Source organism: Pempheris klunzingeri, chromosome 10 (genome assembly GCF_042242105.1).
Source record: "Pempheris klunzingeri isolate RE-2024b chromosome 10, fPemKlu1.hap1, whole genome shotgun sequence".
Classification (NCBI taxonomy): domain Eukaryota; kingdom Metazoa; phylum Chordata; class Actinopteri; order Acropomatiformes; family Pempheridae; genus Pempheris; species Pempheris klunzingeri.
In genome coordinates, this window is record NC_092021.1 from 20,265,414 (window position 1) to 20,282,032 (window position 16,619).

The following is a 16,619-nucleotide window of genomic DNA, read 5'->3' on the forward strand; positions in this document are numbered from 1 at the left end:
AAACTTCTATGTACATTCAAAATTTTATTCATGGTATAGTGAATGTAGAAAGCTTTTTCTTACTCTAAGCAAATGGTTCATTTAACTACACACAGAAGAAGGTCACCGAATCGATTAGGAGAAAGAAAAAAAAAAAAAGCATAATTTAAACACGAGCCTCTGAAGACACCCAGAGTGAGCATCAATACAAATTTTAAACATTCACCTGATTAAGAGCTTCAGTTGGTGTGTTTGTGCATGTGTGGATACAATGTGTAGAGGTGTGTGATATGTGTTGTATTTCTATGGTATAAATGCACAATATGCATGTCACATTCATGTTTACTGGAGGTGGCGTTAACGACTTAACAGAGAGGGAACGGTGTCTCTATGCTGATGTGAGTTGTGGTCGTCCTCCCAGTGTTGACGGGGAAAATCTTCACCTCGAGGATTAGAGGCGTCTCGACCAACAGACATGCAAGCAAAGCAATATCCACCACAAATGGAAGCATTATACATGTATACACAGGAAATGTAGAAAAATAGAACATGTGTGTATGTGAGATCTGGTGAAGGAATGTGTGGAGACGAGGGAGAAAACTGTCCAACAAATACTCCCAAAGTGCTGCACTGTACAGTATTGCTGACACAGCCGGAAAGAGAGGGTAAACAGAACAAATGGGGACAGAAAAAAAACGACAGAAGAACACATGAACAACGGGAAAAGACTGAGAAGTGGAGCTTGATAATGAAACTGGGCTATTAAGAGCCGGATCTCTATCTTCCAATATTTACAATCGAGAGAGCGGAATGATAAACCTGGAATGATACACTATCAGAAAACCTCCTTCCTTAGGTTTGACCTATAAGCTCATTTTAATAAAAACCCAATGTGCAGCGACAGTGTTATTGGCATCAGGGACTCAACAGCAATAATATTTGGTGATGATAATCAAGACTTCCAAAATGACAGAGTGCATAGAACGCAAACAGTAACAAATCGTCTTCCTTTCGGATACTATTACACTTCATATATTACATATAGAGCATTTTGCCCATGCAGCTAACACAACAGTGAAGCATGGAGATGAGCGTAACGAGCCAAGATTCAGTTAAAGCAAGTCTGTGTGACAACAAAGCAGACCAGAATCTGAATACTCTTTTTCTTCTTCATATCACAAGATCACAAAGAAGACACTAGAAATGTACAATCCTGCTAAAATATCTAGTAAGAGGACCGCTCCCGAGGACCTCAACATACAGTTTACTGTATCTGTCATCAATATTGCCATGCACTACATATACTTACAGCTAATCTCTGTCTTAATATATTACACATAAAAAAATCAGAAATCAAAACATTCAGTATTTTTCAACTTTTACATATTTTGATTATGTATAATTTTTCTGCGCTTTTTTTCTCCTTTTTTGAAAAACAAACCTGAAACACTTTAATCGTGCGGAGAGGCGCTCTGAGAGCCCCTCCTCCCATCGGCAGCTCTAAGAGCTGTTATGTCATCAAACACAGCACAGCTGTCATTGGAGAGCGGGGGAGCGGGGACGTTGTGGGGCAGTTTGATGGAGAATGGAAAAACAGGGTGGCTTCAGTACTGCAGAGACTTCATTTAAATCGTCAACAGGGTTTTTTGGTACAAACACTATGAAGTTTTGGTTGTGATTGGCTGAAATGTGCAGGTGAAACCCTTGTCTGACAAATTGCAGATAAAATCTAAGCTCAAGTGTGGGACTAAGAAGGCTTTGTTCCATGTCATTTTCCTTTGGCCCAACCCCCCTGACCGATACATAAACTTTCGCTTTCTCTTATGTGTTCTTAACTTTCAAACAAGCCTTTGCAGGACCTTTCCTTTTCCTTCCCCCTCAGCAGGGTGAGAAAGTGAGGGTGACGGGGCTGAGGGCAAGGGACCAGAATGGAACAGACCTTACGAGTGAGAGTGTGGGGTCGGGATGCGCCTGAAGTAAAATGTTGGTGAGCAGTTCTTTAGTTCTGCATCTGCTCAAAGAATTTGTAGGTGGGGTTCTCGTAGCCGTTCTGCTGCATCTTAGCCAGGTGACGCTCCTCTGGTGTCACTGCTGCATCCACCTGCCAACACGGACAAACATGGTTAGTAAAACAAAACCTAAAAAAGGTGTTTAATGTAGAAAAACAAACAACCACACATACTGGGAAACACTGGGATTTTCGCGCTGCATCTTAGCCTTTCTTTACCTCAATTACACCGTGATGGATAGAAGTGTACTGTTTCTTCCTCAGCATCACCAAGGTAATGACGATGACAGTTGCTATGACGACCCCTCCAACCATAAGTCCAATGATGGCACCTTTATTGGACCCCACATCCTCAGCGAAAAATACCTGCCATTAAAAAAAAGGACACTATTTGTGTGCAGAGGCCTCTGCAGGACAAAAATACACACGTCACTACATGATAGTGTGTGTGTGTGTGTGTGTGTGTGTGTGTGTGTGTGTGGTGTTATTTTCGTACCAGTTTTTGATGGTAAACTTCATAACCAGCACTTTGCCTCTCTTCAGTCTCCATCCGCACCTCTGGCATCTCCTCTGGCTTCAGAGCAGACACTGAGACATAAAGGAGCATAAGCAGAATAAGAATGTAATAAAGACACATACATGTGTAAAGACATACGGTAACTCTTTGTCTGACATACAATGCCATATTAAGTGTTTGTATAATACACCAGGGATTTCAAACTTCAAATTAATACTGCAGTAATGATCACAGCCTTATCTTGGTATCAAGATTTACTTACTATTCAAAATCACATTGTAAAAGTTAAAGTGCTGTTATGCTCCATTGAGTCAGATTGGTTTTTACAGTTTTACTGAACAAAATCCTTTCAACATTCATTACACGCTCCACTGATTAAAAGTATCCAATGGAGTTTTATAACTAATAGTAGCAGTAAAGTGAAACCATAGACTGCATAAAAAAAGTGGACGTAGCTTCCAAGTCTGAAAAGTGAAGCCAATTCCTAAGAGCCTTAAACCTGCATTGTTCCTAATGGGGATGACTCCACTGGCTCAAATATAAATCCAATTATATGGAAGTCTGTGAGAAAATGCTCTCTCACTAGATTTATCACTTCAGTAAACATTTTCCTAATGAGTTTATGGTCTTAATTGCTTGTTTCAAGTCTTCTTCAACACAGCAGGATGTCCATTTAGTAAATTATGGTCCCATTTAGAGGAAAATAAGGGTATGCTTTCAGGGAATACTACCTTATGACTAACAGTCTTCTGGCTCCAAAGAAACTAGTGACGGCCAAAATACCAAACTTGAGGCTTAAAAATGACGGTCGACAAAACAAAAGGTGATGTCACTGTGGCCACGTCCAATTCGACACTTTTTTATACTGTATATGTTCATTTTTATGAGAAAGAAAATGCATTCAGCACATTTGTTACAGCTCAGTAATTCAGTGCACTAAATATGATTTGACCTTTAAGATCTCTTGCTCCAACAGTTAATTAATTATTATTCTTGTATGAGAATTGTGTTATTAAGCAATTACATGCAGACATGATCAAATTAAATACTTATTAAGCGCTCAGTCCTTTGTGAAGTACTTCTTAGCAGCCGTACCGGACTAAGAAATGAACACAAACACACACTCACCAGGCCGTGTGGGGAGTCCTCTGTCCGGAATCGGACGAGCATCAACAGGCTCGACTGCACATAAAAAATAAAGGGAAATAAAAAAAGGGGATAAAATGTCGAACAGTAAAGTCAAATCCACGCGTATTATCTTATGAGTGACTCAGTTTCTCACATTATAGCTTACAACAACTTTACAATTTAAGGGGTAACTACATCTGAGCATCTGAGTGAGGGAGCAACGGACTGAAGGAGGTGTGACCTCATGCCACATGTAATGGAGCTGCAACCGTCACTGGAGCCACATTTATGGCCCTTTGAGAGAGCCACTGTGTGGGCAACTGTGTTGTGGGGGCTACAGGATTCAACTGAACCAAACATTTGAACAGGAGCAGACACATACAAGCTGATTTTGAGGAGAAAATACGTTTTTTAAATGGAGATCTTGTGTCTGTGGAGTTCCTCTTTGAGACGTAATAGTTGTTGCTGTTCCACTACTGGTAGTATCTTATTTTCTGGTGTTAATAAAATGATGTTTGTCTATACGATGTTGTGGTGTGTGTGTGTGAATTACCGTGGTTCTCTGTGTTGGGCTGATTGAAGCTCTCAGGGTGGATGAAGCCCAGTCCGTCCAGGCCGGCGTCCATAGGAGCAGAGCTGTAGGCCTGATCAGGCATCAGCGCGTCGTTACCATAACTCACCCTGCCGTCCACCTGCAAACACAGAGGGATATTAATCTGGACGAGTCGGTGTGGGCGGTCGGGGAGGCTGTAATCCAATCCCAATAATTATCTGCCAAAAGGTCAAAGGTCTGACATCACACACAGACTTCAACTCAGTGATATAATTAGATGGCCAAAATTAATCATCCCTACAACAGGGTGTCTACATGTATCAGCAAGTTCAATTTATGGCTTTAAGACTTTTAATACCACTGTTTAGTTAGATATGAGGCAACGAAAATTAAACATTACATGGAAATATAGGCGTACACTTCTGAATAAATACAAATACGTAAATATAAGTGTAAATATATGTGTTAATTTTATTTTATCCAAATATTGGTGGAGTTGGACACTTATTTACCGGACAGAGGAACACTAAATAATGTTTCATATACATTATTTAGTGTTCCTCTTATTCATATTTTGAATGTGCGAGGGATCGTGCGATGCAAATCCCCAGTTCAAGCTGACGGGTGCAACAACATGAACTACACTCCGTTTGAAATAATGGATGAACTAAAGAGCTGGAGAAAGGGTTAAATGTATGGAGAAATTAGACCAAGACAAAGTAGAGAGTCTGCAAGTTAGCTAACTAGCTGGCTCCTCCATGCCATCCAGACAGACCCCACAGTGGTCACAAGGGGACAAACTTTTGTGAATATGAATAGAAAAAAATGTTTTAAAAAGCCACACATTCTGCGGCACATCAGCTTTGTGAGCGGACTGCATACATTACATGTTCAATACAGCCAAACCATAGCAGGATAACAGGCATTAAACATGTAATCTGAACTGATTTCATCAGTGGTTAAATGCTCAGGCATACAGCTTCACACTAATAAATATTCAAGACCTTCCCAAACATAATGTCAGACAATTGAATACTTTCAGTTTTTACTTTTTTATCAGTTAATGTGAATTTAATACTTTTTAAAAAGTCCACTCTGCTACAACTTCAGTCTCATGATGATTTCTCTACTTTCATTCAGTTCCTGTGATAAGCTTACTGTGCTCTTTCTGCAGTACCACCACCATTCCCCCACCAACACTGCATCTAAATATCTCTCCGTGCATGGCTATGTTGTGTGTGACTGTATCATGGTGCAGAGGTGATTCTATTTATATATGTGAGGGCGCAGTTTCTACAGGACAGACTCCATGCATATGTGAGTGGGTGCAGCTCGACTCACCCGCCCATCGCTCTGCAGGGAGGAGACTTGCTGAGACAGCTCCGACTGAACCCTCTGCACTATAATGGCTGGGAAGAAAAAGGAGAAAGAGAGCATGAGAGAGAGAAGGACACACACACACACACACACACACTTTCTATCATACACTTGATTTTATGAATACGCCTTTGTACAATGATAAGTGGGAGGGAGTTTGGTTTAAAAATGCACGTCTGGTTAAGTCCATACAGCGTCCTCAGTCCTGATTACTTAGGACAAACTAACAGTAGAGATGATGCGGTATCAGCACACCATGCAACACTGGACTTCAGACATGCTGTTAAACTCGTTTTCACCCCCACTCAGCACTACAAGAGGCTGTGGGGCTACTTAATTAAGTCTGTCTGTAGTCCCACTGCATGTAGAGGGTGGTAACATTTAGGCCGCTTTAGTTAGACGTTATTCCAGTGTGAGCTCATCTCTCTTGATTTGAAACATTAGCTATCTAGAAGTTAGGAGAAATTTAAAAATGTGGGAAAAATGGGACACTTACAGACTTGGTTCTGGATCTCATTAGCCACACTGGGCACTTTGTAGAGCAGACCCAAAGACTGATTCGTCCTCTCATCAATCACGCGAAGGTGGGTCAAAACCTACAGGGCAGAGAAAAGTGAAGAATTCCCAGTCCAAAGATTAATATGGTAAAACCTACAAGAATATATCATTTCAGTTTTCACCATACTGGTACTGGTTTTGATTGTATGTGTGTGTGAAGTAGAGTACCTGAGGTCGGATCTGTGCAGCCTTCTTGGGGTCGACTGTGCGGACGTGCTCGTAGTGTTTGAGCGTGTGCTGCCTGTCCTTCTGCTCTGCACGGACATACTTCCTCAGCAGGCTCAACACCTGACGAGGCTGTCAGTGGCAGCGTAGTGTGGTGTTAGTGACATTATCAGAAAACATATGTGCTGTTCTCTTTTAACTTTATATACACTCCATTGTATTTCTTGACGGTTACACTTGCATAATACTTTGACACTTAGTAGCTTTGTCAGTATATTTCACCTATTTCAACTAAACTCTAAACTCTGTGAACACATCCATGATTTCATGTAACAGCTCTGCTTTTGTTGAAAAGTGCAGCGAAAGGTGTGTGTGGACATGTGTGAGTATGTGCGTACCCGTGGAGGGTTGGCCTGGAGGGCACTGAGGTAATTTTCCAGAGCGAGGCGTCGGCGGCTGTTGAGCAGAGCCTCCACCCGGGCCATGTGGGTTTCCACCAACTGCTGCCTCTCTCCCGCTGCCTCCCGCTCTAGAGCCTCCACCTTCTCCTGGAAGTGCTGCACATATGGCACATTTTACATGCTAGAGTTTGGCCAGTAGCCCGCTTTTACTATATATCTGATCATAAATACCCTCAGTTATAGTATAGTTATAGTTTTTATAGGGGTTCCTCACCACATATAGCAACGTGCTGGAAATACACATTTACCACCAAGGACGGTGGAGTCAGTCATGCTGCTATTATCATTCAAGTGTTTCTTTTTTGTTTTTTACTCAAGTAAGTTTAACATTTCCTTTCTGCCACATTATTCTGGTATCCTTTTAATGTTTTTCTTTAATAGAAAAAAAAAAAAGTGATTTTTTTTTGTTGTCATGTTGTCCTTTTAGGTTTTTAGGTCTTGTTTTAGTAATTATCAAGTTGTGATATAGTATGAAGTAAAAAATACAAGTTTAATCACAAAAGCCTTTGACAATTACATATGATGTTACATAAATATAAAAGAACTGGTGTGTGTCCTACCTGGATGACAGCTTTCTTGTCAGCCCGAGGAAGGCTCTTAGCCTGTATCTCAGCCTCTTCCCACTCCCTCATCACCTGGACATAAGGAGTGTCACGTCAGGGACAAAAGCTACCATTACACACTGACAAAGTGAGCCTTTGTCTTGTCAGATCAGACATTTGGACACCTTGGCAGGACAAAGCCGCAGACAGAATCGCTTAGGATGTACAACCTGACACATAAATGTACCTGGGACATCCGTTCACGGTGTTTGGCTTCCAGGCTTTCCTTGGCCTTCTGGAAGTCAGCGTGTTCATTGTCATCTCCAGGAGATTCGAGGTACCGATCCACTGCGTCTGGAGGACTGGGGGCCATGGTGGGCACTGGAGGAGAATGAAGAGGGAGGAATCAAATGTAAAGCGGGGGGGACACAGCATGAAACGAGGCGGAGCAACTCAGAGGATGAAGAGAGTACAACTACAGAGGATGCGTGAAAGGTAAATGCTGGAAAAACACTGATCCCACTGTGACACACACACAGTGCTTTACATAGAGGCAACGTTCAGGTTTTCAGTATTTCAGCTTAAAACAAACACACACATAAGAGTCATCAATGAAATTTAAAAGACAGCAAGAACAAGTTTAAAGAGGTGTGTTAAAGACATTCAGCAGGTTAGGTAAATACAGGGAATTGTTTCAATACAAACGTAAATAATGGTTGTTACAGCTCTATGTGTCCCCTGTGCTGTTTGTCCCTTTTCAGGAAGTGGATAAATGTTACAGGGTCAGTTAGCAGAGAGGAGGACTCTGGTTTGTGGACTGCTGGTCTCGCTTCCTCTGTGCCTGGGACCGTCTTTAGGTTTTAATCTCAGTCTTGGTTATTTTATGTCATGGTCTCAGTAAATCTCATAGCTTAGGTCTTTTTAAAGGTGGTGTTGGAGTAATATTACGGGTCAGTGGTGAAGTGTTGGTCCCATTGGGCTGATCTAGAGTGGGGCGGGACAGCGGTATAAAATACACACAGGTTATCAAGGGACAGAGGGTGATTGGTTTCCCAGCACAAGTGCTGTGCGTATGTCTTTATTTGATGTGGGAGCCTGAAGATAAGAGGAAATGTGCAGAGTCAGGGTGAGGGCAAACGCTGCACCACTGATGAATGCGTAGCTTCACTGCGTGGAAACAACAAATAAACCCATTAACCTTTAAAAACACCACCCCACCATTCACACACATAGGGACACACTATGACTACAACACACTGCAACACTCAGCTGGTTGAGACGTATTGATGACACTGTTAGAGACCCACAACTGCCAGGTCAGACTGCTACGGAGCTGCAGCAGCAAACATAAGACCTTGCAACTGCTGGGCATGCAAACACACGTGTGTAGAAATGCATGCAGACATTCAGAGTTCAGTATTCACGCGGGCTCGTCCACATGCTGTAAAAAGTATCAGTTAGTGTGACTGGTTAGAAAATGATGAGTAATTAAATGGCATGAATGAAATGAGAGACTATTAAAGCGTCATGGCTGCTTTCCAACAGGGACACTCATTTGATCCGCTTGCCTTTACATTATTTCCTTTAATCATCCTTTCATTAAAATGTTCAATCTTCATCGATTAAACTACTGACTGATGTAAAATGGCTGGACCTAAATTTTCTTAGAAGCATTCACCTGATTGTATTCTAGATGTATCCTATTGTCAACAAATCACAAGAGACTAAAACCATCAATGCATTAATCTGAATAACGAGTACCATCTGTGTAGTCAAAGTCTTATATCTAATATAGCTTATTCCTCTGTGTCATAGGCCTCCATTGTTTTCCAAAAACACATCAATGAGCCACACGTTCCTTTTTCATGTTGAACATGAGCTCTGTTGTTACTAACTAGAGAACCAAATGTGCTTTAATCTGTGGCTGAAAATAGCCCCCAACAGATGCTCTGTTTACTCCTGTTTGAGTAACATTAGCTAAAAACTACAGTGTAAACATGTTTTAGGAAAGCATTTTAAAACAATAAAACTATATATTTTAAGGATTTACATCTTCTGCAGGAAGAAATGGTCATCTCTGGGCCACAGACAGGGTAGGATTTGAAAGTATTAAGAGACAGACTAATACATTATTGGTTTTAGTCCGCTCATTTGATTTGTTGACAATAAGACAAATATAGAAAGTCATTGGCCTCATCATCTAAGCCAAGGACCACCAGTTTGCTTCATCTTTACTACAAATGTAAAAATGTTTTCTGCTTTGCTTTCTACAGAAACAAAAATATGTTACTCCAGGGAGATGGGTGATTTAATTATCTTTTTCACATTTTCACATCTCTACTTTTCCTTTCCAATTAAAGACATCTTTTTATCTTGCTGAGAAAATAATCATACAACACTCAAACTAGAGGACGAGCAACCGAATCCACTTGTCAGTGCTCCGAGTGGTTAAGCGCCATCAGACACTCAGGACAGGGAGAGACAGAGACGTTCGATGAGACAGACAGACAATCTGCAGCAGCCTGAGGACAGGAATCAGGCTCGTGGTGTGGACACTTCAGGTTTTAGGCGGCTCCGATCCTCGGACTTACACGAGCTGCTGCAGACGGCTAGGCAGTACTCCTCCGAATCAAAGTTATTCCTGTTGCCCCCACAGCCCCCAAACAAGAAGGGAACACAGCTGCCCTTCTCAGGCACGAAGTACCAGCGCTCCAGCATGGCATGACATGGGCCCGACTCAGCCTGAGCCCAACAAACGGCTGAGATGTGTACACACAGGCAGACGTGAATTAAATATCAAATAAATATGATAATCTAAATTTGATGGAAAACATAAAAGTCAACACTTGTGTGATCAACAAAAACAAATGATGAAAAACGACCAAGAATTGAATACATGAAATCAGGAAGTGTGTATATTACCTCGCACGACTTCCTCAACTGATTCGGTGGTGGTGGTGGTGGTGGTTGTCATGGCAATGTTGGCACTGCGCTCATCGCTATCCCGTTCATCCGTCACGTCGTCTTCATCCTCCTCTTCCTCCTCCTCCTCATCGTCTTCGCCATCTCCGTTCTCATCCCTTTCAAAATTGTCCGCCTCTTCATCCTCGTCTTCGTCATCCTCAGTGGTGACGGGCTCAGTGTCCGCCGGACGGGACATGCTGCGGGGAGAACAGTTGGTTCAGATTATGTATCAATGTGTGTGTGTGTGTGTGTGTGTGTGTGTGTGCGCGCGTGTGTGTGCGTTATCAGACTGGACATGACACCTGTTGTCAGAGTATTCGGCCTCAGCTCCGCCCCACCAGACATCTGACTCCTCCCCTTCAAGCTCCATGCTGTCTGACTCTCGTTCCGCCTCAGCCGGACAGCAGACAAACTCCACTCCTCGGAAACGGTCGATACCACATGGCAACAGCATCCCGTAGTCATGGAGATTCATGGAGCGGTCTCCGCAGGACTAGTTTTAATAACAAAACATTAATCATAACATCCTACGGCGCTCGAGTGGCTTCTTACACTCGTGTATAAACAACCGTAATGAAACCAGACAGCATTCAATTGTTTAATAAGAATAAGCTCATAAGGATATGAGAGCTTATTGTGGTACACCTTTATGACTGGAGATAAACAGCGCAGCCAAACACTCATAATTCAGCTCTGACGCAGAGATAATTCATTATAACAGAGGTTAGAGAAATCAGCGTTTGTCAAACAATTGTCTCTGTGGTTGACTGCACAATAATGAACAATCAGAAAGGAACGAAGATAAAAGCAACACAAATCAGGAAAAGGTGGCAGAGAAGGTTGACAGCAGAGTGGGGAGAGGATGAGATGAAATGAGTGCCGAGTCATGCGGCAGGAGCCAACAGAAGACCAGACAGAGAAGGAAGAAGTACAAAAGGAAAAAGTCACCAACAAATATCACGACAAAAGGAGCATAACATACAGTATGAGGCTCATACAGTGACACTGAATGCTGTCTAATTGGCTGCACTCACCTCTTTGGCTACAGTGTGCCAGTGCAGGTGGCTCTCACACTGGTCCATACGCTCCTGGTGAAGGAACTTACACTTGTCGGGAACGAGCAGGGCATCACTCACAAACTCCCCAACTGCAACATAGAAACGCCTTCGGTCATCACAGGTAGTCAGTATATCCAGTCACACACGCAACCGTGCACAAACACGCTAAATAACGTACGCCTGTGTCGTTAAAACTGCTTACCGAGGCAGCGGTATGGCACCACAATATGTGTGTGGCTGCGGCATTGCTTGCGGCCTTTCTTGCACCAGTTCTGGATGCTGACGGGCTGGTTGGCCTCCACAACATTTGTGATCTGCAACTCTGGGTACACCTGGAGAGAAATGACAGATTGGTATGTTCTTTCTTACGACATTAGTCTTCTGTCTTCCTGCTGTCTCTTCCCTTGTCTGTTTCTCTGTCTTTGTACTGCTGTCTCACTCTGTTTAAATACCTCTTGGCAGTACTGCAGGATGCCCTCCTTGGTGCCAATGCAGCTCTTGGTGCCGGAGGGGTCAGACTCCCATTTGCCACTCTGCACATTGATGTGCATGTTGAGCTTCCCGCAGAACATGGCGACCTGGGGCTCAGTTAGCAAACCCACAGAATCATCAGCGGGCACCTGAACAAACAAGGGGAAAAAGAGGACCAACAATAAAGACTGAGTATATCACACTGGTTAAAGTATAGCTTAGCCATAAATATCTCCTGATGCAGCTTATGTGCATTTAGTTCTATCTGCTACTCTATGCAGTACTGGGATTAATGAAGCATACAAATAAAGGCCTCTTTAAATGAATCTATAACATCACTGTGTATTTGTTATATAAATAAATAAATAAATAAAGTTACAACAGGTTTAAGCCTAAGCCAAGTAAGATACTCTGTTTCATCCCTTTGAGCCCATAAGCCAGAGAGCTAAGCATTACAGCCACAGGGCAGCACATGTGCCCTTCGTTAGCCAGGCTTATGAGTTTCTGTTCATTTCCTATATTAGAGAAAGTGTCATGAGAGCATAGGGAAGGCCGCAAAGCCTATCATATCAAAGAGAAGAGAAACCTATTGAACCACAGGCCACCAATATCAAGCTGTGAGCAAATATGAAGTGCAAGCAACCTCTTTTTTCAACTGAGCCAGCTTTCCGCTGTCCAATAGGACATAGCTATGTGCACTTAATGATTTTCCTGTCTTTGTTTTTGGGGAAACAATTGGAGGAAGTCTGTTTCGTATTCTGGGCCCTCTATGTTTCTGGTAGACATCAGAAAAGACTGATGCTGCAAGCTGTCAATACTCTAGTCACTAAGCCATCTGCTGCTGGTCTTTAAAGACTAATTCCAACTTGATGCCAGGTTTGCTTGAGAAGACCTGCATATTAGTCCCCCTTGAGTCAGGGTGGGAGAGCCTATTGTTCCTTTCTTCTCACCGTATCAGCCCGCTGCACAATGTTATCCATCATTTATTTAGATGTACAATTTATTACGTCCTATTTGGTTGCCTTGCACAATATGACACACTCGCTCATTTTATTTGAACCAAAACAGGAAAATACAAACTGCAACAGTAGGCAGTAGATACATGAACCAACGCCCAGCTGAACAGAGGGGGTGTTACAGGCTGCAGAATAGGAAACAAAAGGGTGTTAATATATACAATAAGTGGATGGAATGAGATGCCAACTCAGAAAGGTAGACCAAACATCTGACATGTGTGCTTCAAATCACCAAGTCTTACTGTATTAGCACGTGTGCAGTTGTTTGCCGCACATATCAATGGCTAAATGTCCTTGAAATCATGTTTATTCTAAAAACATCTAAGCCACAAGGCATGGTTATATCAAGTAATGAGCTACATGTAAATTGTTCCTGTGCCTAACAGTCTGGGATTACACCAAGATAACCAGTCTAACCTGGTCTTACATCAAAGACAAGGCTCAACAACACTCCTGTGTGACTGTAGGTGGACAGATAGGGAGTGTGGCAGCAGGCCATGACGGTGCACATAGGTTATCAGATTTAGGTATCACTGCTCCAGGGTCTGTGTGACCCTTTCTACCATGACTCAGCCTGCAAGCTAAAAAAACATGCAACACAGACATGGAAAACATTGCAACACAATGCGTGGATTTAACAGCATTGAAAAGGCTATAAAACAAATCCCACCGGGGATAGTTTATAAACCCTGTGACAAAATATTTCAAACATATGCCATAAGATATAGTGATACCTATAATCACATGATAAGATTTCCCACCCAAATAGTACTACAGCTATAGCATCTCAGGGTGGAGGTACGGCATATTAGTTGAGGAAGGTTCTTGAATGCAACATGAAATAGTGTGCACTGTATAATTCCTCTACATTTTTCACTGCAGCACACAGAGGTTTACTTTGAGTGGAAAGCTACAGTAGGTGTGTTATTATATAGTCTGTAAAAACACTCCCAAAGTTACTTGCACCCATAAATGCAGGATGTTAATGAGAAAACAGCAGATTTGCATAAAGTAATTTGCCAGGCCCTGCTCGTCCTATTTCCAGCTGTGCACTTCTCTGTGGTCCAACAGCAGCAGCAGCAGCAGCAGGAGCAGGAGCAGGCTGCAGGCGCCATCTTGCTTGTGTCTAACTAAAAAAAGCTGCATCCTTTTTCCATTCTCCTCAGCAATAACACCACCCTGCAGCTGCAGCGCTGCTGGACTGGACCGACCGGGCAACGCCGACGCAGCAGCAGCACCACCACCACCACCACCACCACCACGTACCGCTGCACATTAGCATCCATAACAACCTCAGGCTGCACTGATTGTTAAAGCTTATAAAGAGCTGCTGTATCCGTCAGGTACAGCTGGTGACCTGATGGGTTTGTCTGAAAGATTTTAATCAGGACAGACGGACCGGACAGAAACACGACGCTATGTTAGCTCACAGTGGTTGCCATGCCAATCCGTGTATTTTTCTGGAAAAAGCTAGCTAACGTTAGCTCTCTATTCACAGCACTAGCTAGGCACATTAACATAGCTATCTACTTAACTAGAAATAAAAACATAACAGTGACTGACTGCATTAAACAGAGCAGAGTAAAAAAAACAGACACACCAAAACATGTCCAACATGGCAGGACCAAGCTGTCAATCACTGACATCTAACGGTAGGCCTCGGCTGCATTACTGACTTTATTTGCTTTGCTAATTCTACGCAGTAAATCTATGTACAATATAAAGCTGGAATATCGATGGAAACACAACACAAGATGTTAAAACACACAACAATGTACCGAGTTTGACAAAGGGTGGGCCTCAGCAGAGCGCACTAAGTGTTATGTTGTAGCTGCAATAACCTCCATTTACAGTTTAAACCGTTTTAATGCGTCGTTAGTGACGCGGCGGTTGAAGCCGTGGTGCGTTTTGGGTCCGCTGTAACGTTAGCCCCGGGCCCGACGAGCAGAACCGGGAGACGGGCTCACCGACGCTTTCCCCCGGCCTGAGATTTCTCCCCCGTTGTGCACTCACCTCGGATGAAAGCGTCAAGGTCGCCACCAGTAACACCAGAAACGCCGTGTGCTCTCCCATGCCGTCTCTCCGGTATCCAGCACCCCCGTTATGCTCGCGTTTTTGGCGTCCGTCGGGAGAAATGTTAGCTGAGGCAGGCGGTGGGTTATGGCGACGCCGCGGCGGCTGAAGTGTTGATCCCGATCCCGGTGATCCCTCCCCGTTTGGCTCCCGATGGTGGCGGTGTGAGGCTGGAGGGATGTGTGTGTGTGTGTGGATAGAGTGGGGGCGGGGGAGCGGGTCTGACCCCGTGCGTGCGTGTGTGTGTGTGTGTGTGTGTGCTTTAAAAACAAGGAAAACACTTATTTGACATGCAGCCTCCACTGATCTGACTGATAAGATTGTGCACATAGAAACTCCTAACAAAATGCATGCTCCATACTACGTAAAATACTACGGATTAACACCTATTTATGCTCTGTGATACATTCGCCATGCAGTGGTAGTTTAACTCTGGTGAATGTGGTCTGAAGTGACCTCAGTGGGAGGTCGATTTCTCCATATCTGTGAAGTCATTTCCTTACTTTTGCACTTTGGTTTCACTCAGACTCTATGCAGATTGGAGACGGACGGGATCTCTGGATCTCTGACGTGTGCTGGGATTTTAACCACCTACATTAGGCCGATTTAATCACAAACGCGGAATAGAGTAACAACCCTCTTAGAGGTCGTTTCACCGGTTTAGCAGCGTGTTCATTAGACAGTTTTACCTTTTTCAACCGTAACATGAGGACTTTCCTGGGAGTGTTGATGGTACTAATTGTCTCTGGTAAGCTTTCAGATCACTCACCAGTAGTCTAATGTGGGAATAATGTAATGGTGTGGGTGCTAAAATAATGCATAATAATAATTACACATATAACTGCTTGTTACTCTTATACATGAGCCTTTGTGGGATTAACAGTGTCAATCACTCTCCACAAAAGCTTCACTCCTCAGTCACATAGCTGAGAGGACAACGCTCTATGTTTGAATGCTCTGTCATGCTTTTAGATTATAGAAAGCCTTCTTTACAAATAGATGTCATTTGTGCATGAATGGTTTACAATTAAGAAGTGCATTTTTGTAGAATGGTTAAAAGAGACAGACAGACAGACAGACTACTGACAGGGCAGACAGATCCTTCACAGCAACAATTTAATAAGAAGAAATCACCAGAAATTGGAAGCCCTGCAGCAAAATTTGTGCAGTTTTAAATAGGAACAAGTTCCTGTGTCAGTGTCCAGCTCCCTATAGTACCTCAAACAGTTGCTTTAGCAAAGCTATTCTCAAACTTCAGATTAGAAATTGGAGGTAAGGCGAGGGTTAGCACCTTTAGTCATATATCATATAAGTGAGGGTACTTGGGGAAAAATATTCACAATAGTATTTTCCCCTGTCTTGCAACACTGCACCAAATTGAAGTTTTAATGATTTAATTATTCTTCTTTTGGGGCCAAAGATTTGTATGTAATACATGCGGTGTTTGAATTTTACTGTTAAATACCCATTAATGATGGAAAGAAAAGAAACATCAATATAACAGGTGGTACATTTACTCAGGTGCTGTACTTCAGTACAGATTTGAGGTATTTGTAGTTGAGTCTTTGGTTTCGTGCCATATTCTACCTCTGCTCTGCTACATCTCAGAGGGAAATATTATTAATTATATAAGCGTGCGTTTTACTTCTCCACAGTTCCCAGCTTTAGTTACTCGTTACTTTACAGATTAAGATGTTTGCATGAAAAACACAACAGGCTCATAAAATATTATCTTTTGTTACAAGTTAA

General features: G+C 42.7%; 1 protein-coding gene across 2 annotated transcripts; it reads right to left on the reverse strand.

Annotated features, from left to right (window-relative positions):
• Positions 1-4: 4 nt before the first annotated feature.
• On the reverse strand, positions 5-15,030 carry appb (amyloid beta (A4) precursor protein b). Of its 2 annotated transcripts, XM_070838309.1 has the most exons (18): positions 14,811-15,030; positions 11,763-11,930; positions 11,513-11,642; positions 11,287-11,399; positions 10,555-10,745; positions 10,211-10,449; positions 9,880-10,047; positions 7,536-7,669; positions 7,307-7,381; positions 6,684-6,842; positions 6,289-6,417; positions 6,059-6,158; positions 5,527-5,594; positions 4,186-4,324; positions 3,633-3,686; positions 2,484-2,575; positions 2,207-2,353; positions 5-2,080 (listed from the first exon to the last, which is right to left on the reverse strand). In XM_070838309.1, exons 1-18 carry the CDS (start codon positions 14,868-14,870, stop codon positions 1,979-1,981), a joined length of 2,268 nt encoding a protein of 755 aa, XP_070694410.1. In that variant the 5' UTR covers positions 14,871-15,030; the 3' UTR covers positions 5-1,978. The 2 variants fall into 2 exon arrangements, with proteins under 2 accessions (XP_070694410.1, XP_070694411.1); XM_070838310.1 differs by lacking the exon at positions 9,880-10,047 and having other exon boundaries at positions 14,811-15,028.
• Between the last annotated feature and the right edge of the window lie 1,589 nt (positions 15,031-16,619).

Coding starts and splice junctions, on each gene's coding strand:
- appb (XM_070838309.1), bottom strand. CDS start 14,870: ATGGGAGAGCACACGGCGTTTCTGGTGTTACTGGTGGCGACCTTGACG. Junction 11,643..11,762: donor TCCTGCAGTACTGCCAAGAG/GTATTTAAACAG, acceptor ATTTCTCTCCAG/GTGTACCCAGAGTTGCAGAT. Junction 6,418..6,683: donor TCCAGGCCAACCCTCCACGG/GTACGCACATAC, acceptor TGCCACTGACAG/CCTCGTCAGGTGTTGAGCCT.